Below are 25,601 nucleotides of genomic sequence, written 5' to 3' on the forward strand. Positions count from 1 at the left end.
GAAAGAATGATAATAAACGAAGACTTCTCAGTTCTAGCATACAAAGTAGTTTCAACGACAGTATAAGTAAAAACATAATCCTGGTGAGCATTTAGTTATTGCTCTAGTTTTATAACTATATATATGTTAGAGATATATTTAAAAGCTTGGATATCTGGACACCTGGTGGCTCAGTGATTGAGAATCTGCCTTTGGCTCAGGTCGTGATCCCAGGGTCCCAGGATCAAGTCCCACATCGGGCTTCCCACAAGAAGCCTGCTTCTCCCTCTGCCTATGTCTCTGCCTCCCTCTCAGTGTCTCTCATGAATAAAAAAATAAATTAAAAAAAGAAAAGCTTGGATATTAAGGGCTTGAAGGGACAGATTATGAGTCTTTGCATATGCTCTTCCCTCTGCCTGGAATGTCCTGACCCTCCTTGTCTAACTCACTCATTTTTCAGGTTCCAACATAAAGGCAACTTCTAAGACGAGGTGTCTGCAAAACCTCACTCTGCACATCCACATAGAGTTATCTCCCTGCTATCCTGACCTTTGCCTTTTACTAAGTACTTTTCTTTTAATCTATTAGAAATCATTATTTATAAATTACTCCTCTAAGATAGGTAAGATACTTGAGAGCCAGCTATATTCCCTAGGTCTGTCTTATGGTAGGAGCTCAGTATATATTTTTTTGGAAAATATTAAATGAAGGAAGTATAAATCAGAATAGTGTTTTCTAGTATACCTAGAACTGAAAAGTTGCCCATTTGAACATAAACCTAATTTATGTGCCTACATACTTTATATATTTATTTTCTTATTTCCCTATACAATGGAAAGGAGGTATCATCCACAATTTCTTTTGTCTAAAGCATGGTTTTCATTAGCATTACAGCATGCAAAGGAAGATATACTGTACAAGTTAGTTCTGGAAGTAAACATATTTCTTTAAGTGGACTTACAGATACAAGATTTTACAGATGAAGCTGACTTGAGAGATTGTGAATAGGCAAACTCCTTTATTTTTAAGAAGAAATGGGAAGCCAGGGCATTTGATTTGTCCCGAGCCACTTAATGAGTCTGTTGCAAGTCAGGAGGAGAGCCAGAACTCTCAACACCAGATTTCTTCCTGTTCTGATTTTTCTCATGACAGACTAGACCTGACCAGTTCATTTGACTAAGACAACTCCTAGCACAAAATCCACATATAGAGTGTTTTACTGGGTTCATTTCCTACAATTTTGCCACTTGTTTTGCATCCCAAATTTAGTATTTCCTATCTTGGTAAGTAGAGAAAGTAGTATTTTCAATATATAGGGTTTAAAAACATCCTCTGCTTATTTATCCATTGAGCACAAACATGCCTTGTGTCAACTTGATTAATAATTCTGAACATGTTTTGGCTTTTTCAAGCATGTTATTAAGAATGTATCCAAGTTCATCTTAAGTGATTACAGTTGCCTCTGAATCTCATTCAAAAAATTAAAAATGACAACAATTTAAATAGTAGATTAAGCCTAATTTATGGCCATCTTGGGAAAGTCTCTTCTATCAGAATCTACTTTTTAAATTTTTTTAAAATTTAATTTAATTTAAAGTAGGCTCCACACCCAATGTGGTGCTTGAACTCACAACCTAGAGATTAAAAGTCGCATGCTTTACCAACTGAGCCAGCAGGCGCCCCCTGAAACTCCTTTTTTTTTTTTTTAATTTTTATTTATTTATGATAGTCACACAGAGAGAGAGAGAGAGAGAGGCAGAGACACAGGCAGAGGGAGAAGCAGGCTCCATGCACCGGGAGCCCGACGTGGGATTTGATCCCGGGTCTCCAGGATCGCGCCCTGGGCCAAAGGCAGGCGCCAAACTGCTGCGCCACCCAGGGATCCCTGAAACTCCTTTTTGAAGCTGCACTAACAGCTAGATCTTGGCTAAGTCCTTTAATTATTGACAAGATATTAATATATTCTCTGATTATTAGGATTATTATGAGAATCAATGAAAGTATTTTGAGGACTGTCAATGATAACCTCATTGTAAGGTGTTGTTTTAAGTACTTCTGTCTTGATTTTCCATTAGTGTTCAGTAATGTTTCACTATTGATGATTTGGAGAGATAAGAGGGTAGTGATTTTTAACTTCAGAATGAAAAAGAACACTTTTGGATTAGATATTTAATGGACAAAACAAAACACAACAACAACAAAAAAAACACTAGTTAAACAGTGAAATACCCTGTTTTGATCAATTTTTAAGAGTTGCCTTTTAGGGCGGCCCAGGTGGTTCAGCAGTTTAGCACTGCCTTCGGCCCAGGGCGTGATCCTGGAGACCCGAGATCGAGTCCCGCATCAGGCTCCCTGCTGGAGCCTGCTTCTCCCTCCGCCTGTGTCTCTGCCTCTCTCTCTCTGTGTCTCTCATGAATGAATAAATAAAATCTTAAAAAAAAAAAAAGAGTCGCCTTCTATATGGCATTTCCCTTAAGGGGCTCTACAGTTTGTAGTCTGCTTGTCCATTTTTGTCTAGGTCTCTCAAGACACCTTGTTGTAATTCCTAATAAAGTCCTCATATGTCCGTGTAAACTCATTCAAGTATCACAGATAGTTTCCAAGAGGTTTGGATGCAGAGTTAATGTAACAGAGGCTAAAGATTGCCACATAATGTATTTTCTACTTCAACAAATAATCTTCGGTTCAGGAAACAAGAAATGATACATTATAAAGTTTTCAACTTTCTTCTAAGTGATGTAACGAATGTCCCTATGAGTTTAAGTCCTAACATATGTGAAAAATCAGAATAACCTTGATTATACAATGGTCTTATACAATGTTGATGTTTTATCCTGTTTTGCGTTGCATGCTGTTTGTCAGTACTCTTTTAAATCTCTTGAGATGATTCTGGCCTTCTGATTTTTTTTCCAAACAGGTTTCCTTAAAAACAGTTTTCAATGTTTTTCCCAAATCTAATCCCACCCAAATGTAAGTTTCAGCCAAAGCAATATTAGAAGACATAGTGGAGTACCCTGCAGTCTGCCCAAGCCACCTTCCATTTGGACCTCTGCCAACTCCTGAAATTCGCTGGGCTATAACCTGATGTGGATATACGCTGCTGGTTAGCATCCATGACCCTCCAGTCAGAGTAGACCTTCTAGAAAGTAGTGGCTCAGACATTTGAGTAATCAGCTAAAGGAAAACTGTACCTCATAATTCAAAGTAATTATCAATACAGTATACTAACCAGAAGTATTATAACTCTAGGAAATGAACACACATGGTCAGATGACAAAGCCCATAATAAGAATTTCAGATTAGTTGGGTATACTAATAGAGAAAGCAGACTTACAAATGTTGCCTCCCCTGCCTGCCTCCACCACCCCTCCCCCAAAAAAAAATACATGCTCACTCAAGCAGCTGTGTTTCTTCATTTTCCAAGACTTTGATAGATTTGATCAGGCCATTACATTTCTCTAGAATAGCCAAGGACTAGTGAAATTTTACTACTGTCTGGGAGCAGTTTGTTTAATTATGGGTTAAAGTAGTTTGCCAAATTAAAGGTATAATTTTTTGTGGCTTCAAGAATGGTGCTCTAACCAGTTTGTTTTATTTTTGATGTTCTATTAATCACAGATGAAATGCTTCTCTAAAGATAGAGTTTTAAAATTTATCTTAAAGCATTGCTTGTAAATCTTACTCATAATTTGGAAAACATTTTAAATAATAGCGAAATACATTTTGGTAAATTCTTCGTTTAAAAAAAAAATGTTGACTTTTCTAATTGCTTCTAATTTTTGTGTTCGCTCACGATGACCCAGACTTGACTTGTTTTCTGTTTACTATAGGCAGAATGAATTGTAATCTTAAAAAGCAAAGTAGTAGATTGAGCAGTGTACTTGATTGCACAAGGCATTTTTTCCATGTTTTAACATGATCCAAGATGGAGAAATCAAAGAAATTACTTTAAGCCTTTAAGTTTTAAATTATTTTTAATCTGATCACTTTAAAGGGGGTTGGGATTTCTTTTTCATTATTTGTAATTGGCTAAGATCGACTCTATTTCTCAGTCTTGTTCATATTACCTCTTTTGATAAGGATGCTCTCTCAAAGAATAATTTGAAATCTTATGCTGAGGCTGATGTCTAAACTAATGCTGATTTTGCATTTCTTTTGTTCAAAGGATAGGAGCTCTAAAAGCACTAATATTCTCTTAGTAACATCTGACCACTTCAGTTTTTATCTCTTTAAACCCAAAGCATTTGATAATATGATAAATAGTACACTTGTAAAATAATCTGGTGTGCATTAACAAAATTACTAACAGATGGCACAGGTTTTCTCTTCTTAAATCGTACAAATCTAGGTGATCATGAAGCTTTAAAGGCTGATCACAGCAGAAACAGGCTCATGTTTAAGTCACCTTTAAGAGCATCATCTCATACGGGAAAATTTCAAAAGCAGTTGAACTCAATATGGGTAAAACTAGTTGAAAATAATGAAAATTTGTTTCCTTGAGTGAATAATATGTAATTCGCTCAGGAGTCCATCATTTCATATTTCTTTGCCTTTTAACATTCATGGTGTCACTCTTTTTTCACCTAGACATATTACATCACCATATTGCCCCATGCATCATGCTAATAAAAGATCATGTCAGATTTTCTCATCTTTATTAGGGAAGCTTATAAATATTCTGTTTAAATTATAAACATGCCATGATAGTAAGTGCATGTTTATATGGAGAAAGAGCCATTCCTCTGTGTAGGAACTAGTATAAAATATTTACCTAACTACACTTTACTTGCAAAGAACACCTACATATGTCAAGTGTAAACATGCACATTTTCCCCACTGGCATCCAGACGGATTATGGACAATTAGGGTGGATACCCAGTTCAGTCAGATTTAAATATGGAGTCAGATGGAAGGAAGACTATCAGTCTAACACACTCAGGCAGGTCAACCACTAGCACCTATTTCTTTGCCACGCCATGGAGTCTTGGGATCTATACATTTGCAAGATATTGCTAATTTATACTTTGTGGCATGGGATGCAAAGAAAATATAAGCTTTATTTTGTATCTGTGGAGAATGGGCTCCAATCTACTTACTAAATGATGTAGAGCAAGTTTCTGATATTCTCTGAGCCTTAAGTTTTCTCATCTCCAAATAGCAAAGTATACTTCCCTTTGTGAGACTGTTGTAAAAATCAAGGATAGTGAATCCAACAATGTCATGTATGTAGCATGTGTTGATACATCATGATTTTCACTGCTTACAACAATAATAATCCAGATCGCTGTTTAAGTATATTCATACATTTATGAAATGTACCACAGATTTCACTGATAAAATTTTCATGTGCCTTTGGAGAAAATCATCAAATGCATTTTACACTTAGAACTTAATTTTTTTTAGGAGTTAGGTTTTTGCATTGTTTTTTTTTTTTTTTTTTTTTTTTTTTTTGAGGGGAAGCATAGAGAGAGGGAAAGAAAGAATCTTAAGCAGGCTCCAGGGATCCCTGGGTGGCTCAGTAGTTGAGCATCTGCCTTTGGCCCAGGGCCTGATTCTGGAGACCCAGGATCGAGTCCCACATCAGGCTCCCTGCAGGGAACCTGCTTCTCCCTCTGCCTGTGTCTCTGTGTGTGTCTCTCATGAATAAATAAATTAAATCTTAAAAAAAAAAAAAAAAAAAAAAGGCAGTCTCCATGCCCAGGGTGGAGTCCATTGTAGGGCTCTATTGCACGATCCTGAGATCATGACCTGAGCCGAAATCAAGAGTCAAACACACAACTGATTGAGCCATCCAGGGGTCCCTAGATTTTTGCAGTTGCTAAGTCCTTTAAAACTTCTTTTGAATCATCAGAAATGTTAAATTTATCTATTCCCTTGATATTAAGTCATTAGATTTTGAATTTGCCCTCTGCAGGGCAATATAAAATAATGTACTTATAACTTAAATTCAAATATCAAGGCTTTTCCGAAGTGATGAATGAAATCAAGGAATTCTATGTATCTGATTTTTTAGAGCTTGAAAAATCTGATACTGTCTTTTATGTCGGTGTTGTGCTACATACTAGAAATATGATAAATTCTTTACCATTATAGAATTTATATTTCATGTGGAAGAAAGGCAAGAAACATGGGATCAAGTTTGTTGTTGTTGTTGTTGTTGTTGTTGTTTGACTTTATCTTGTTCCTTAATCTTCCCACTGGCTGACATCACTTCCACCAGAACCTTTCCTACCATTTAATTCTGGAACCTCCTATTTGGGTTTGTATGGACACAATCTAGAACTTACAAAATTCTGAATTTCAGCTGAAAGTTCAAATACTTAGACACTTAGGGTTAGGAACAGTTCAGAACACTGAGATCATTAACACCATTAATACTTTTTGCACTACATTTTCTGTTCAGTATGCTTTTGTCTTAAACAGAGAACTGAACTATTTTAACTGAGAAAGATTGTCCTAAACAAATACCAGTCCTCTTTAATTTATTTTTCACAGATAACTGTAGAAATATAAAGGGTAAGAATACATTTGTTTTTATTTCTTATTTATCCATGACTTAATCACTAGTTCTCAGGAAATAGTAAGAAATGTGTGTGGATAACTCTGAGGTTATGTAAACCATTGAGAAGAGTTCTTATAAGTCCTAGCTCAAACCTTTTTGCTCAAGATTTAATGTCTTTCTCACATGTGCAAATTACCCTACTTGCTTTCATAGATAGTACTTAGATATATTTTCATTTGTTTTAACATGAGCAGTGTTGGAGAAGGAGGCTATTATTTCTGTCTTATCATATGTCCCTTATGAAAGGAGGCTCCCATTTGCCCAGTAATGGAGCTGGGCTCTGACATAGTCTCGTGATCAATAAAAGAGAGCGAAGTAACTGGCCATATGGATATTGAAACTCTGACCCTGGTCTGATAAACCCTGACTGATTAATCAATTAAGCTTGTGACTTGCAAGTGTCGTCTTGTTCTCCTTTGACTCTGGGATTAAAATACAGAATGGGAATGGGTGTTTACTTGAATTTGTAGCTACTTTAGGGGATATTCATATTTGTAGAGAATCCCAATAAATAGGATTAAATGATTTTATTGCTTTTTAAACTTTTTTCAAATTACAGGTGTTTCCATAAAGTGATTCTCCTTACTTCATTTCCATAAAGTCATTTTGAGTTTCTGAATTCAAGAATCCCTTGCATACTCAAACCTTGATTTGACTTTTTTCTGCCATGGTTATATATCTTCTTCAGAATATAAGTGAATTTAAATTTCAAGAGTAACAAATTATACACAGTCTCTGGAAAAGGCATCATCTTAGCAAGGCATTTGGTGGTGAGAGAAATTCTCACCCTAGACCAAAACTATAGAGAACTAAGCATAAGAACTGATGGAGAGAAAAAGGGATTTACTGTTTGAAAAGTATTTTCAGCTGGTGCACTTATAACTCAAAAGAGCCAAGTGTTTGAAAATGGGCTTTTTCTTCCTTCAAATACTATGAGCATTTGTCATCTTTATTTCTAGAGTATAGTCATAATTCCTCCATAGATTTTTATTTCAGACTGTCCTAACAGTGACTGTATGTAAATTCAGAATTATAGCCAGATGGTTGGACGAGGTGATAAAAAGCAAACCTGGTTTTGTAGAAAAGTGAAAATTGCCCATAAGACTTTGTTTTTACCTTTAAAACAGCAGGACATTGTTTCAGGAGACCTGTGAAGGAACTAATACATTAACTTTAATAGCTAAGAGCTAAATTAATTTTTCATATGCATGCATAATACTGCCATGTAACACCCATAATTTTCATAGAGGTAAAAATCAATCAACTTTCTTACTTTTAGGAGATAGCTAGCAAAGGCTCTTTTCTTCCAAAACCACTCTTTATTTTACCTCCTTTTTATAGGATTTACTTTTGGGTTCTGATCTTAATGATTGGGGAACCAGACACCTGGGGAATCAGCTAAAAGCCTTCCCTGTTTATCTGTTCTTCGTTTGACCAGCACTAAGCAGTTGTCTTGTCTGCCCCTGGTTTGAAATACAATAAATTAAAGGGGGCTTTCTCGGTTGATTGCTTTAGGCTACGTAACTGTGACTGGCTCAAGAAAATGGGCGTCTAAAAGAAAATGCCAAATCCAAGGCTTCATATTGACTTTGAGCCACACTTGAATGAAATAGGTGTGTTTTATGGATAAAGACTGTGTTTCTTTTCTATTATTCCTTGTTAAAATGAGGATTCACGGAAAGGTCCCCTGGTGATATAAACTAGATAGACAGAAAGGTAATAATTTATACCTTCACAAAGAAAATCATCCTCTCCCTGTAACTTAACGATGTCTCTCTGTAGGGTGGTTCCTACTTGCCTGCAATTAGCAATACAGCCCTTCCTGATGTAGTCTGTAATCAAATTATCATAGGTGTGCTTCTGCAGCAGCAAACAGCCAACTACCAATTTATAAATTGCTAGGAGGGAGAAATGAAAAGTTTAGGAGGAGAAATGGAAATAACAGAGAAATGCAGCTGCCATAGTCATAGGCAGCAATTCTCCCAGGCCTGTGTTCTCAGCTGGCAGCTCACCAAGCTGTGTAGAGCCACGTGTTCCCACTGGGATAATTGCTTTTTCTGCATGAGTCTCTTGTTGCTTCCCTCTGATGACTGAGTGTGTTTAAACTCCTGGCTGAAATCATGTTGGTTTTTAAATGGTATTGTAAAGTGTACCCGCAAACAAATGAAATTGGATCATGTTCTCTTCTATGCATGTAGCCTAAGCAAATATGGGACACCAATAGAGAGATCCTAATTGCCTATTTTTCCTCTCTATTCTACTCCTAAGAGAATAGTCGAAAGACCTACCAGTTATGGTTTTCTCCTTGTAATGCTGTCCCTTTTAATGTAAGCAGGAAAAATGCAAAATGGGCATTTGATTGCTTTCAACTTGTCATTTTCATATTTTTTATAACAAATATGTACTTTCCGAGGCATCTTTTATATAAGATTTTTTGTGCAAATCTCATGGACATTATTTACACTTTAAGTAGACTGTAGACAGGAAATGGGCTTTGCCTAAGAATGGATGAGTCAGTGGATTAGTAATACCCAGGTGAAAACTTTTTATAGTGCCATTAAAATCTAAATTAATTTTAAAAATAACCTATAGTAAAAAATATTGTAAATACTATTCTATAATCTATTTTTCTCAGTTAACACATCTCTTTGGTACAGCCATTGTGTCACGAGTCCATATCAAACTGGTGATGAGTACATGGCAGCTTTACCTAACAACCTTTGGATGAGCAGCATGAAACCAGGTCACATCTAATCAAGAGACTTGAGTGGGAAATATTTTTAAAAATGCAATTTTTTTTCTTCCTTCTATTTCTTCTCTTTCTCCCCTTCCTTTCTAAGGTCTCTGAACCAAAATGATAAAGGAATAGAGAGAAGTGAACTTTTTTCAGAAAATTAACTGAGAGATAGTAGCCTCTATGAAAAATAAGAAAAGGAAATAAACTTTGTAAGCCAGGAAGAACTGTGATTTGGCTGATCCTAGTTTATTGTCTATATACTTATTTAAAATAAAATTTAAACTGGAGACTAAAATATGAAATCATGTCATGGATAGATGATATTTTTTTTTGGATACATGGTATTTTAAAAAGCATTATTTTTCTTGTACTCTTATACTACAAAAGTAGTACAAATAAACAGAATAAATAAAAATTTTCTTGGAATTTGTTTATATACTAAGAAAAGTATTTATAGTGAGTAAATAATAGATACAAATAGTTTTAGGTTAGTGATTTTTGATAGCAGACATTTATCAAAAATTTAAATTTGTATCTGATTATTACCTACATTAAAATTAGGTTCCAAAGAGTGAACAAGAACACATTTATTAATATGTACATTCAGAGATATAAAGTATCTACATATGGTATTAAAATGTTATTAGTAAAAACATGAAATTATTTAATTCTAAACATTCTAATTATCAACTGTTCTTTTTGCACTACTTATAGGTATAAGAAATACAGTAATTTCTTTGATACTGTGTAAGATCTGAATTATATGAATTATCTTTACTTGGTTGTAATCTTTTTAGATTGCTATGAGACATGTATTTTATCCAATCTGCTATCTATCATTTGTATGAATAATTAATTCCACTACCACCAGTCTTTTTGCTTAATTTTGAATGCGATAAAGCATGGTTGTTTTTGAAAGATGCTACTGTAGTGTCTGTTGGAGAAAACATGGATGCTTTAATCTGAATTGTTTACATTCAAGGTTGATACCACTTTTGCAGCCAGATTGGAAAGTAGTGGATATTATTTTAATTCCCCTCCTTCTCTCTCTGCTCCCTGCTTAAACAACATATCTTTTTGGTTTATTTTTGTCATTGTTGAATTAATATGATATTTGGGTGAAAAGGCTGTTATTGTGATTCTTCTCTACATGTCTCTGTTGAAAGTACTCCATAGGGAACATCCAAAACTGCCCTGCAGTTTATTTCGCCAAGGAGAATGTCTGGGGGCCATGGCTGGCCATCTGGGGTACCTGCATCTCATTGTCATTAAGAAGTCTTAAACCCATGCAAAGTACTTCTCTAGTTCACAACAGCTTGATATTCATGGTGTAGGTCAAAGATCCAGGCAGAATTGACAGCATTACTAGGAACAGACATTCTACTCAAAGAGAGTTAGTAGTAAATTGCTTAAGGATGATACATACTAGACTGTCTCTTCATATTTACTTTGCAAAAATAGTATAACAGTGGTAAAGAATCAAGTTTTTCAGAAAATAAGTTCTAAGCCCAGGTGCTTTAAAAATTTCACTCTACATATTAACCCTGCTCATTAAGCCTTTATTACTGTAAATGAATATTTCTGAGCCTTTAAATCATTTTGAAAATTGTAAAAATTTAATGTTGCACAATTTTTCACTGGTATGATGACACCTACATATGTCTGATAAGTATTATTTAAACATATTTCTCTTCTAGCATCCTAAATCATTATTCTTTTAATCTGTTGTGATGATGTACTTTAAAAATAGTATTTCTCATAAGGAACACAGATTTTAAATGCAAAATCTATTAAAGGAAATGAGATAAATTATATGACAGTTTGGTGGTTAGCAATTTGAAATCATCTTTGAAGGCCTTAATATAATTAGTGGTTTCATTTTTGGTCTGCTGAATTCAAGTCATATTAAGTTAATGTAATTAAAGGCAGAAAAGATTTTGTGTAGCCAAACTAGTTAATTAGCCCCAGTTGGGTTAGTATGTTAACCTAGAGGTGTGTGGCTAATATTGTGGGGGTGATGCCTGAAAAAAAAATCCTGTGTAACAGATACTGCAAATCATCTGACTTGCTTTAGGGTAGAAAATGAAGACATACCAAGGAGTTCATTTTAAGTTCATCTTTATTTCTGATTGTAAGTACTGATTGCAGGGTAGACTATATACTTCATTGAATAACCAGACAAAAAGCTTACTTAATTTACTTTTTTAAAGAAAACATGCTTTTTTTGTGTACAAAGATAATCAGGTTTTCTTTTGTATTCTGGAAATAATTCTCATTGAAGTTCTAATTCTGATTTTTTTCATGCTTACTGGGAAAAAAAAATTATAATCTTTTTGGTTAAAAAGCTACACCGTGGGCAGCCCCAGGTGGCTCAGTGGTTTAGCGCCGCCTTCAGCCCAGGTTGTGATCCTGGAGATCTGGGATCAAGTCTCACATCCGGGCTCCCTGCATGGAGCCAGCTTCTCCCTCTGCCTGTGTCTCTGCCTCTCTCTCTCTGTGTTTCTCATGAATAAATAAATTAAATCTTTTAAAAAAAGAAAAGCTACACCTTATGCTTCATTTTTCTATAGTATCTTGGTAGTAGTAAACATTGTAGTAAAGATAAAAACATTCTACAAAGTGATTTTCAGTAGCTTCAGAGAAATCTTTGAGTGCTAAGAGAGATGTTTTACGCCTAAGGAAAATGACCATGTATTATTTTTTAAAGGGAAAATGCTACTTTATAAGAATCCTGTATATCAAATACATTGATGTGTTTTGCACCTTAATGTCTCTGAAACACTTTAAAAAAAATTTGGAGGCTGGTATTTAAATCTCTAAAGTTCTTTACCACTTTCTTCTTTTTTTCCTCTTCTGTCTCCTTCCTCAAAAAGAGCAAGTCCACTGGGAGACTTGTTTTGTTTTGTTTTTATCAAGTATGTAGATAGCTGCGGCCCCCCTTTAAGCACTGTCTAGAGCTTATGGAAATGTGGGTTTCTGATGTGGTTACCACCATGGTCTGGTAAGGTATATGGTAATGAGGAAGTAGGACCTCTGCCTTAGATTTTTGACATAGGCTAGATGCCAGCGTATTGTCTGAAAGTTTAACACATTATGCTTCTCCACCACCGGGATTATGTTAATTGAAGAAGTGTTGCTGCAATGCAGTGTTTAACATAGTGTCTGTTCATTATACAAACTCGTTTTTGATAGGTTTACAATTTGGCTGTCAGATCCAGTTGCAGGAAGAGACCTGCCAAGACATATTTCTTAGATTGTTTTAAATATGGCTATTTTCACATTTACAGTGTTTTGTATGTATTAGACATATTTTCCTCTTCTATGTAGAGAGGAAATGTCAATTTTTGGTTTACAAAGGGGCACTAAGATATAGAATGTGTAAAGTCACTCTTTACAATCAGTATTATTATATGACTCAACATAAAGTGATGATTATTAATAATATGTCCTGTTTGGGAGCTGGTGTGTTATATTTGATCAGGGTTATAGTACTGTTTTCCCTGCTCTTTTGTTTACTGAAAAAAACAGACCACCATATAGTCTACAATTGGGACCATAGAGAATAAAATGTTGGCTTTTGCTTAGCTGTTTCCATTCGGCCATTGACATAATGTCAGAATCAACTTGAATTTATAGACATTGAAGACTACCATTTTCATCCATTATTTTTTTTTTGTATTTGTCTATTTGCTGCACTTTGTTGTTTCTTCCTTCACTTTTGTCAATTTCAGTCTCTGACATCTCTAAAGAGATATTTCTTCTAGGTTGGGTGAGGCTTGTTTAGTTTTCCATTTAAGTCGTAATGCCTGCTTGGGGACCCTTAAGCATTATTGCCAGTGAGTATAGAATGGAATGTAGTATTTTATAATGAAATTGTCTTACTAATGGTATAGAAGGTGTGTGGGGGGAGGGTATTTATCCTAATCCCTGAAGTCACAGCACTGATTTCCCAAATAGAATGAACATTTATTATTTTGTCTAATTTTAACTCCCCTTCCCTTCTTTCTGTCATTTTAATCCAGCATTTATCCTTAGGCCAGAGCCAGACCTTTAAAACAAAATTTCTCAACCTCGGAACTATTGACATTTTGGGTGTGATAATTCCTTATTTGTAGAGGACTCCTCTATGCATTGCAGGGTGTTTCACAGCCTCCCTGGCCTCTACCCACTATGGGTTAGTAACACCCCTGCTGCCCCCTTTCAGTTGTGATAACCACAGATACCTTAAGACATTGCCATATATTTCCTGGGAGAGGGCAGGTAACTGCCCTCATAAAGAATCACTGTTTTGGAGGAAATAAATATTTGGCCTGAGAATTACTTGTTCCTAAGGCTCTGCTGTGCTGATGCAGATAAACATTTTTCTGACCAAAGCAATGGAAGATGTGTTACTAATTGATTTTAATAAAAAGCTTCTGGATGGAGCCTTGCAAAGGAAGATGGGTTTTGATTAGACAAATGCATGCATCTTTAATCATCCATAAGTATAATATATAATTATGATGACCTGCAGGCATTTTTCTAAGTACTTTATATACTTATCTCATGTAACTCAGTATCCTTGGAGAAGTGTGTTAAGAGTATCCCCATTTTAGAGAGGAAAAACAGAGGTAGATGCCTTGCCTGCTACCACAGTTATATTCTAAGACACAGTGATTCCTGGGCCATGCTCACTTTGCTTTCCTATGTGAATATATCTACTTTTGGTCAATTTGAAAGATTATGTGGGATTTAGAAGTCTTCTCTTTTTTAAATTTTTCTATACATATTTTCATTTTCAGTTTGGTTCCAACCAGACAATGTGGGTAAAGAATACTTTGAGTGGGGAAAAAAGGTGCAATATAGTTGACTTCATGAAGCCATTGATGATTAATATCTCTGCTATTAAGTCAAGAAAAAAATTGCATTTTTCTCATCTGAAATGTCTTATAAGATTAATATTTTTCTTTTTAGGCTTTGATTAGTTATTTTAGCTTCTTTTCATTGATACAGAAATTACATATAAATGAACAAGTGTGATAAATGTATGCTTTTTGTCATATTATATGAATCTAATGAAATAAAGCTTCTCAAGGTAACCTGATTCGTTTAAAAACATTTCTCACAGAAATAAATGACAGAGTGGTCCATACAACTAGTATTTACTTGCAAAGGACAGAGAAAATATATTGTAAAATGCCTCATGGGTTACTTTTATTTTGAACAGTAAACATGGTTTAGCAAAGCAGTCTGTAAAATAAAATCTTATAGAAGAGGAATGGCTTTTCTATTTATATTTAGTAGCAAAATACAGCTATGTGTTTCCAAAGCATAAGTCTCCTACCAGATGGATTTAGAAGAGTTTTTCAGGACTGAGCCAAGTGTGAATACAGTTGACAGTTGACTCTTGAACATCACAGAGGTTAGGGGTGGCCACACAGTCAGAAATCTGTGTATAACTTTTTATTCCTCCCAAACTTAACCAAGAGTCTGTTGACCAGATGCCTTATCCATAACACAAACACACTTATTTTTTTGTGTTATATGTATTCTCTACCGTATTAAGATAAAGTAAGCTAGAGAAAAGAAAATGTTATTAAGAAAACCATAGGAAGAGAAAATACATTTACAGTACAGTATTTATTGAAAAAAATCCGCACGGATATATTGGACCTGCAGAGGTTACACTTCTGTGGTTCAAAGTCAAGGGTATAGCTAGAGTTGTAGGAATAGAGTGTGAGCAACACATTCTTCAGTATTTGATAGCTTTCTTTGAATTTGTAGTTCGCCTTAATTATTGCTTCATCCCACTCACCACAATATTGGAATGTTCCCCTGTCTGAGAATCTCCTGGCAGCCCCCTCATAACTCATGTTAACACAATCCCACTTCTACTCAATGTATAGAGATCCTTTCAAAATAAAACAGTGCTGGGCTGCAATATGTAATGTTAATTGGTGCCCCACGTGTGCATCAGTGAGTTGATTTAAAACTCTACATTCCCAAGTATTTAAGATTTGTAAAAGTAAATTAGTGCTATGTTATACTGAAGCTATAAAAATGTCTGTACTCTTGAAAATTACTTACACTTTATCATTCTTTGACTCTCATTTTCCTCCACATTTGAATATATTCTAAAATTATTTGTAAAGCTTTATAAATATAAGGCTTGAGTATGTGGATATGACTCATTGACTTAACTTTTAGAGCAAAAAGAAACTTGCAGTATTTATTTCCTCTTATTTTGCTATAAATTTTACTTATTAATGTATAATCCCTTTAGAAATGAAGTGACCACCTAAATATGAAAAAACATTTAAAGTTAGATTGTGAGGCATAAGGGGAAGTTCAATGTCTTATTCAAAATTAAAGAACCAATAAAGGAACATCTAGGACCACATCTCAGATCATTTAACTTTCCTATCAGGAATAGAATTTGTCACCTTCATTTTTGCTGGAAAAATTTTGTTTCCTCAAGACTTTAGAAACATTTATGGAAGGAGTTTCAAAATAAGTATATGACAAAAGGTTGCAGCAGATCTTAGAATGGATCTTGATATGATTCTCACATTTTCTGAACCTCAAGAAGTCAAGCTCATTAAACTCACATTTATTAAATTGCAATTTTAACAGTGCCATGGGCTGTGTGTTTCCTGTCATTTGTACATCTCATATAGCCAAAGGCGTATATCTTGGCTAAAATCTGTTCCAACTTGCTAAGTGACATTGGGCAAGTCACTTTCCTTCCACATTTTTTTACTATTTACTAGATACTGTGACAAGTATTGGGGCTAAAAGACAAATTAGATATGCTAGATATGCTTCTCTGCCTCAGAGTTCATAGTCAAGGAGGAAATCTGGCATTTAAACACAAAATTTAAACATACGGTAATGATGGGCATAGTGGAGCTTTTCAGGAGAGGAGATTATACTTTACTGAGCTGCTGGTTCCTTAAGTGAAAAATGAAGTTAGTATAACACTTGCTCTAACAGCCTCACAGCAGGATTATGATAAAAACTAAAATTTAAATGATATATTCACACAAAAGCCATTTTATGAAGCATAAAACAGCACTGTGAACCAATAGCCTGAAGGTTGGATATACATTTGAATTAAGACTCCCACTTTGAGACTCTCTAACAGGATAATTGCACATGTGAGAAAAGATGCTGATTTGGAAGAGGGGAGAATGAAAATCTTAAACATCTATCAATAGGGATTTGGTAAAATATGATAAATCTATATAATGGAATACTATGTATAACGGAATACTATATAGCCATTGAAATTTTTGGGGAGGATCTGTATACAAGGTCTTAAATGTTTGAAATGTAAAAATATTCTCATATTATTGAGTTGAAAATGCATACAGAAGAGCATATACTATATTATTCTACTTTAGTAAAAGTGTGTGTATATAGATAAAGACGTAGAGGTGGATCTATATATTGCGTGAGAGAGAGTGTGTACATACCAAAAGAAGACTGAATACAAAGTATTGACTATCGTTAACTTGTGGAAGATTTGTTGTTTTTGTGTAACATTTATTTCTTTGGGGATCCCTGGGTGGCGCAGCGGTTTGGCGCCTGCCTTTGGCCCAGGGCGCGATCCTGGAGACCCGGGATCGAATCCCACGTCGGGCTCCCGGTGCATGGAGCCTGCTTCTCCCTCTGCCTGTGTCTCTGCCTCTCTCTCTCTCTGTTACTATCATAAATAAATAAAAATAATAATAATAAAAAAAGCAGAAAAAAAACATTTATTTCTTTGTATTATTCTGTGTGAAATTAGGTAAATGTATATGAAAAAATATATTTATATAACATATCTTATAACTGCTGTAAACCTTTATAGAAATGCTCCATTGGATAACAGACTAGATTTTGTGTATAAAAACAGTTTGTATTCAACAAAAATCATTTGAATGACCACTATGTGCAGGCAATATTCTATTATGTGGGGAGAGTCATGAGCAAAATAGAGAAAAGTCCCTGTGTGTGTCCCTGAGTCATGAGCAAAAGCAAATGCTCAACCACTGAGCCACCCAACTGCCCCATCCCTGTGTGGTTTTTGTAATGGCACCTAGAAAATCATGATTATTGTTTTAATAAAATATCTGAAAAAATAAGTCCTAAAAGCCACAGAAATTAAAACTGCACTGTTAATATTTGGTTTGTACTAAGACATAAAAACTTGGACACTATCTAGTTTGGGTATCTGTATTGAAACTAAGAATTTAGGTACCCGAAAACAGTATGACCCCACCTTTATAAAGTAGTGGTTACAATAAACTCCCAGTTTATGATGAAAAAAAAAATTCCATTTGAATAGTTCTTTCCTGTCTGCCTTTTGTTTTTCTTTTCTTTGCTTTTTCTCCTTCCTTCTATTCTTTATTCTTTTCTTTCTTTCTTCTTTCCTTTCTCTCTTTCTTTCTTTCTTTCTTTCTTTCTTTCTTTCTTTCTCCCTCTCTCTGCTTCCTCCTACCTTTCCTTCCTTCCTTTCATCAGTACACTGTACAGAATAACTGTGAGGTTGAGATCAAAACCTACATGAAGAAACATTCTAGAAGTTATCCCTGACAAAACCTTTCTCAGGTTCAGAGCATTATAGATATTCATGGGTAATAGAACCCAACAACCCACCAAAAGTCTACTAAATTAAGTAAAGATAGTTCAATTTCTGCATCCTGATCTTAATTCATGGTTAACTTCAGCCTATTTATTGTACTGGAAGTCTGCTTATATTTGTAATTAATTCTTCTTCAAATAATTAAATGTTCAAGAGTGAGTCCAAATGACTTTCAAGATGTTTTATTGGGATCTGACAGTCTGTGCCTCTTAAGTCCCTCAGAAACTACTTGGGCAGCAGCAACACCCATGTTTTTTTTAGAACATGTCAGTTTCTACACTGTTTTGGATCTTTAATGATATATTTCTTTAAAGCAACTGATAAATTAGAGACTTTTTATTTCCACATCTAGTACTAGAATATGCTTTCTGGAAATCGCTTATAGTTAATATGTATTTACATATTATACTTATATGGTATTAAGAATTTCCTTTTTTTTCCTGCTTGCTAACCAAATTATTCATGCAGTTGTTTCATTTTCATTTAACTAAATAATATGAAAGAACTTGGCTAGTTTAGAAATACAAATTTCTAGTTCTACGGAATGTAATAACTGTGTAAGAAGATGTAGGTAAGTAAAAGTATTTTGTACCTTTTATATTGCATATTTGATATAAATTCTGTCTAAAGTTACTACCTATAAATATAGCAAGTACTGCACATTGGCCTTTTGGTAAAATTATGCTTTGTTCTTTGTTTGGAAAGTAGACTTCACTTATGAAGACTTCTGTTGTGTAGACATGGCTAAAGTAATTTTAATAGTATTTATGTAAAACTTTTTTTTTAAGATACGAGGTGGAAAGCTCATGATTACTTACACTCGCAAAAGTGATGCTGGCAAATATGTTTGTGTTGGTACCAACATGGTTGGGGAACGTGAGAGTGAAGTAGCAGAGCTAACTGTCTTGGGTAAGTGAAATTTTAACTACTCTGCTCACTGTAAAGTAGACCTCTTATCATTTTTTAGTTTATACCAGTGAGAAAGAAGTGACCTTTTTAGAATGTAAATGAATATTTCTGTGAGATGGGAGAGGAGACAAGAAATTAGCCAAGTAACCTGAGCTAAAGTACCACGACATGGGAAGAAAACTAGGAGAAAACTCTAAACCTAGGGAGGGGCTTCTAGAAGAAGGGAGCTATGTGAAATAATTTTCTAAATAATATTTTAAATTATAAATGTCTTTATGAACATCTAAAAGTGTTTTTAGTTTGTTCACTTCTATATGTCCTTAAGATGGCTTTTTCTATTTCAGAGAGACCATCATTTGTGAAGAGACCTAGTAACTTGGCTGTAACTGTGGATGACAGTGCAGAATTTAAATGTGAGGCTCGAGGTGACCCTGTGCCTACGGTACGATGGAGGAAAGACGATGGAGAACTGCCCAAATCCAGGTACAGATTGCAATTTAGTGATAGGATCCATCTACTCAGAAATTCCACTGTTCAGACCACTGCTTATATACATGCCATTAGACTAGTCTACTCTAGACTTTTTGATCAGGGGCCAGATGCAATATTAGAGATAATTAGAATCAAGAGGTTATCATACTTTCTCTGAGGGTTTCACATAGAACTATAGATCCATGACCCTGGTTTGCCCAGGGAACGCTTGTAAATGTGATATTCCTTAAACAGTTTTCTTCTGCCCAACCACAATTAATAACAATCTCTTGTATGAAAGTAGGTAGGAAAGAGAAAGAAGGCACAGCAGTAAAGACAGAGATATGAACCAACCACAAAGCAGGTTTCTATTTCCTTAGCTACAAAATCACCAAGGAATGGTAGAAGTCAGAGTCTCTTGTTATCTGTCAAGCCTTTAAATTGGTCAAGAGCAGAGGTACACTTGCAGCCTCGGGGAATGAAGCTTTCAGGTGTTGTCTTGAAGCTGTCTGTCTATTCATTCAGCAAACGTGTTGAGCCCTTGCTAGGTTTTGGGGTTACAGTTTCTGCTCACAAGGAGCTCCCAAAAGAAGATTTGTATGGATAGATACAAAATAACATAGCAAACCCTTTGTCACATAAATGGTGACCTGTGGGAGTAGGAAATCCACAGAGAGTTCTCAAAGGAAAGTAATACATGTAAGCAATGTCTTGAAAAATACATATAAATTTGAAAAGCAAGAAAGAAGAGGAAAGTCTTCCAGGAAAAGAGACATTACAACATAGACACAAACCTGAAAGAGAACATCGCACATTTTGAGTGGTGGAAACTTTAACCTGGCTACCTCCTAGGGCATATGGCAAGAAGTTATATCAGGTTGGAGACACTGGGGCCAAATTATAAGGGACTTTGTATAATAGACTGTAGAATTGTAAATCCTATTGCATGCACATTGATGAGTCAAAAGGGATAGTATGAACAGGATTACTTTTTTTATTTCTAAAGATTTTATTTTTAGGGCTGCCTGGGGTGCATAGTTGGTTGAGCATCTGACTCTTGGTTTCAGCTCAGGTCACCATCTCAGGGTCATGAGATTGAGCCTTTCATCAGGCTTCATGCTCAGCATGGAGTCTGCTTGAGACTCTTTCTCCTTCTCCTTCTGCCCCTCCCCTCAGTGCTCGCTCGTGCTCTCTGTCTAAAAAATAAATAAATGTTTAAAAAATATATCTTATTTTTAAGTAATCTTTACAGCCAATCTTTGAGCCTCAGGCTTACAACCCTGAGATCAAAAGTCACATGCTCTACCAACTGAGCCAGGATTGGCTGAACTCTACTTTTTAGAGAAGATAATTTTTTAGCACTGTGGATATTACATTAATGTGGGGCAAGGCTAATGGCAGGGTCACTATTGCTGTTTTTGTCCAGATAAGAGATATGGATTGCCTGAACTAGGCAGGAGATAGGGTAGGGGTCCATAGTAGAGAGAAATTTCTGAGACTAAACTGATGAATTGGATGATTTGTTAGATATAGAGAGCTGGTAGAGGAAGACACAGGGATATTGTATTAGGAGAAGTTGGTTTATATGATGGGGAAAGAAAAGAAAGTTTTATTCAGCATATGAAATGTTAGGTACCCATGGGATATGATGTCTAACTATCAGTCAGTTGGGATTATGAATTTGGAGCTTCAATGAAATAGGGATTGGGAATGTTTGTGCAGCTAATCAATATATAACCTACAGTAGCTAATATAACTCAGGGATATTACATAGAGTAAAAAGAGGATTAAAATTAAACTTCACAATAAACCCAGCATTGAAGGGGAGAGAAAATGAGGCAAGGCAAGCAAACTCTAGAATGAGAGCCTGGATTTGGGTATCAACTCTGCCACTAGACTGCTGCAACCAAAACCAGGCTACCTTACTTTCTTAGGCCTCTAATTTCTCACCTGCAATCTGGAAATGAGTACAGTACTTCATACATTTTTTTTTTAAGATTGATTGATTGATTTAAGGGGGTGGAGAGAGAGCGTACAAGTGGAAGAAACAGGGAGAGGGAGAGAGACGCTCAAGCAGACTCTGTACTGAGCACAGAGCCCAAGGTGGGGCATGATCTCATGACCCCGAGATCACAACCTGAACTGAAACCAAGAGTCTGGTGCTCAACCGACTGTGCCATCCAGGCACCCCAATACTTCATGTAGTCCTTGTAATATTTTAAAGGATGAAAACTATAAAACAAAGTTCAGCATATAGTAAAGATTTATTTAATGGTCTTTTAATTTTAGTATGCTGATGGTAGCTTGAGGAAATAAATGAAGAAATGCCAACTTTGCCCGAAAGTCTTCTTCTAGAAAATAGTTTGTTTAGCCAACATAACTGTGAAAACAGGCTCTATCTGCATGCTTATTACATAGAGGAAGGCCACATTTCACCTTTTGTTTTAGATTTTCTGTAGAGAATGTTGCATGTTGTTGATTTGCTGTCTGAGGTGCATCATATTGCTAATGATGGGACCTTTTAAGTAGAAAGTCACTTAACTATGCTTTTTTTTTTTTCTGTTACGTCACTAGATACGAAATCAGAGATGATCATACTTTGAAGATTCGGAAAGTGATGGCTGGTGACATGGGGTCATATACTTGTGTTGCAGAAAATATGGTTGGAAAAGCTGAAGCATCAGCTACTCTGACTGTCCAAGGTAGGATTTGGGAAGGTTTTGTGTTGGTGGTTTTATCATAGGAAATATAATGTCAATATTAGAAGAAAATACTATTTATTCAAGTAGTCTACATTAAATATAGACTTCAAGTAGTGCTGTAAATATTGCATTTCAAACATAATTTAAAGAAATGATCATTTTGCCTCTGGGAGCTCTGTAAGTGTTTGTTACAGGAAATTGAATTAGGTTGAAATTATGGAAAATTCTGTTTTGGTGAAGCAGAGGAAGAGAATGTGCTTTAATCTCTGGGCCTGCAAACATAGAGCCCTTCTAATCTTTTAATTAAATGACAGCCATTACTATGAAAACTTTGTCTTTAAACGGAAACAAATCTAACAGTTCTTCAGACCATGTACTTTCAAGGGTCTGTATAATTCAGAACACAAAACGAAGATTCTATTTCCCTCTAATATAAGATCCTCCACAGAGTAAGGACTTCTGCCATCTTTTTTTTATTCCTACAGTCCTGTGAAATAACCACATTCAGTAAATATTCTTTGAATGAATGAATTGCATCTGATACAGATTTATTATTTGATGTTATATGAGACCAAATGGATGTCACATTCTATGGCTACAAGTTTTTGAATGTCAGACTCACTTCTTAAAACTGATGTGCAGAAATGGTTCTTTTACCTTCTTTATATCCTTATCCAGATGTTTTTCATTGTCATCATCCCTTTTCTCCTTTCTTCATGATGTCATACAGATTATTTCTCACTATGTCTCATCTGAGACCTCTCTCATTTTTTTTTTCCTTTTTAGGGACGAATTCTTTATTGTGGAATTTGAGAGACCATGACTTTTAAAAAAACATTTTGCTTGTGAAAAAGTCCCCTATTTTGACAAATATAGAGAGTAAACAGGGATTTGGGTCTGACATTAGCAACACTTGGCGCTGTCATCTTTTCTGAACACTGTCTCCTCTAAGGCTATTAGGAAGAAAAAGGTGGCTTTCGAGGAGAGCTGCTACTGTGGGCTTTCTATAAAAGAGCCTTGTGGGCTTTTTACAGTAAAAAAAAAAAAAAAAGAATATTTTCTTTCTGTCTGTAAAGCCAGTATGTCCCACTTTGGGGTTTTTAGCTCACCCTCATAAAAACAAAAGAGAAAAAAAAAAAAAGAAAAGAAATGATCAAGACAAACATTGAATTTCTAAGGCCTAGACTACTTTTCTTTAATGTAAGTTAGACTTGAACTCCATGTAAGACTAAAACTGTAAGAAAAGGAAACCCCTTTTATATTTAGAGAAAGCACAAATTTAAGAGATGTCAAATCCCAGTTCAAAAGCCCTCCAGAGGGAGTAAAAGGAGACCAGGATGAAGACAAGACATGAAAAGGTGTGTTTCTCTTTAGGCAGTTGTGACAGGGAGGATGATTGTCTATAATATTAGTCAAAGAGATATATTTCACTTTGTGTTTTTTAAAGTCCTTTACCTTGGGAGTCTGATGCTTTTATTCATAATAACTATTTGTATCTATAGTGGATGTTGAAATCAAAATAGATTTCTTCCTGCAATTTTATTTATTTTTAAATTTTTTTCCTGTCCTGCAATTTTAAGTTTGAATCCAAAGCTAATTCAGCCTTAAGTTTTCCATATGTAATTCTTACTCTCTAAGCCTTGATATTAATGGAAATTGGGTATAAATAATCAAATCTGGAAACTACTTTAAGAATTTAGAATTTTTTCTTTCAACTGCATTGGGTTTTTTATAAACTTGAAAGATCTGTCTATTGGTGAGAAGGTCGTCTTTTATTCAAATATTAAAATAAAATTTGAAGGACGCTTGGGTGGCTCAGTGGTTAAGTGTCTGCCTTCGGCTCAGCCTGTGATCCCAGGGTCCAGGATTGAGTCCCACATCAGGCTCCTTGCAGGAAGCCTGCTTCCCTCTCTGTCTATGTCTCTGACTCTCTCTCTCTGTATCTCTCATGAATAAATAAATAAAATCTTTTTAAAAATTAAAATAAAATTTGCACATTAATGTCACTATTAAAATATCTTTAACATTCTAGGATAGTATGCATAATATGCCAAAGAAAGTAACATGATTCCCAACTGTAGAAGATAACTAAGAAAAAAAAAAGGAAACTTTACAAAGGAAACTTGGGAAGTTGTATTTTTTTTCTTCATTTGAGATTGAATACAGAAAAATATTACTTACTGTAAGACAAACTAATTTGAAATGAATTTATTTGATAGTAGGAAACCATTATAATAAATTCAGTAGTATATTGATTTCTGCATTTTATTTTTGGTTCATTTTTAAAAGTATTCGAGTCAGTACGGGCTCAAAAAATGATCTTCCTTTTCCTTCACCTGTCATACAAAAAATACTTAATTTTGAGAGCTGATGTTGGGCAATGAAACTATGCTCCAGGTAGAAGCTCCTGGAAAAAACCACTGTTTTAGGAGGGTGCCCACTGGATTTTCAACCCCAGTACAGACATGATTAGTTTTAATATTTAAAAAATAAACTTGGGCAGCCTGGGTGGCTCAGAGGTTTAGCGCCACCTTCAGCCCAGGGCATGATCCTGGAGACCTGAGATCGAGTACCAAGTCGGGCTCCCTGCATGGAGCCTCTTCACTCTCTGCCTGTGTCTCTGCCTCTCTCTGTGTGTCTCTCATGAATAAATAAATAAAATCTTTTTAAAAAAATAAATAAAAATAAAAATAATAAAATAAAATAAAAATAAATTTAATTTGACAATCTCTTCTTTTTTTCCTTGAAATCCCAATTCTGCTTTCTTGGAGACTCTACCTGTACATATTTCTTTCGATAGTCCTTCTAAGGATTTTCTTATTTTTTGTACTTGTGTAGTATTCATAGTGCTTAGCATCATACTAGGCATATGGTGGGCACATTATTTAATAAATACTTGTTACAATTTTTTAAAATATTTTTTTGCAAATTTTATTTATATATTCATGAGACAGAGAGAGACAGAGAGACAGAGACACAGGCAGAGGGAGAAGTAGGCTCCATGCAGGGAGTCCGATGTGGGACTTGATCCTGGGACTCCAGGATCACACCCTGGGCATGAAGGCAGGCGCTAAACCACTGAGCCACCCAGGTGTCCCCTACTTGTTACAATTTGAAATATGAATATAGACTCCAACCTTCTGCTTGAGTGGTAAAATTATCATAGGGACATCCGAGGGGAGATTCAGGCAGCTTCCGGTGGCTTTGATTCTGAAAGCCAACAGTAGGTTCTGGTGGATCAAATTTGAAGAGATTGCCCTCTTATGCTGCCTTCCAGGTTTGAAGGGGAATAGAGCTGTACCTAGTATTAGAGTGTCCTAAACTATCTGAAGTTTGTTATCTGAATGTATCTGAATTTACATATCTATACTTCTCTGAAACTTATTAAATATGCCAATGATTATCTGGGATTCCCCTGGAGAACTTAAGAATCTGAGGCTAAACACAGAAATTTGTTTTTATTTTGTATTTTTTTTTAAGTTAAGCCCCATGCGGGTTTCATGCTCAACATGAAGTCTGCTTGAGATTCTCTCTCCGTCTTCCTCTGCCCCTCCCCCTTGCGTGCTCTCTCTCTCAAATAAATATATCTTTAAAAAAATAAATAAATAATCCATGCCCAACATGGAGCTTGAACTC

At 35.3% G+C, this 25,601-nt stretch overlaps 1 protein-coding gene and 1 long non-coding RNA gene across 8 annotated transcripts in view; one reads left to right on the forward strand and one right to left on the reverse strand.

Moving 5' to 3' along the window:
• Positions 1–25,601, forward strand: part of ROBO1 (roundabout guidance receptor 1) — a 1,120,933-nt gene that overhangs the window by 987,765 nt on the left and 107,567 nt on the right. For all 7 annotated transcript variants that reach the window (XM_077878763.1, XM_077878768.1, XM_077878765.1 and 4 more), the window contains 3 exons: positions 18,672–18,792; positions 19,137–19,275; positions 21,838–21,965. In XM_077878763.1, coding sequence (XP_077734889.1) covers positions 18,672–18,792; positions 19,137–19,275; positions 21,838–21,965 — 388 coding nt within the window. The remainder of the gene's footprint in view (positions 1–18,671; positions 18,793–19,136; positions 19,276–21,837; positions 21,966–25,601) is intronic.
• Positions 16,819–25,601, reverse strand: part of LOC144301731 (uncharacterized) — a 44,240-nt gene continuing 35,457 nt past the window's right edge. The window contains exon 4 of the long non-coding RNA XR_013368488.1: positions 16,819–16,962. This is a non-coding gene — a long non-coding RNA (uncharacterized LOC144301731). The remainder of the gene's footprint in view (positions 16,963–25,601) is intronic.

The sequence above is a fragment of the Canis aureus genome, chromosome 30, assembly GCF_053574225.1.
Source record: "Canis aureus isolate CA01 chromosome 30, VMU_Caureus_v.1.0, whole genome shotgun sequence".
Classification (NCBI taxonomy): Eukaryota; Metazoa; Chordata; class Mammalia; order Carnivora; family Canidae; genus Canis; species Canis aureus.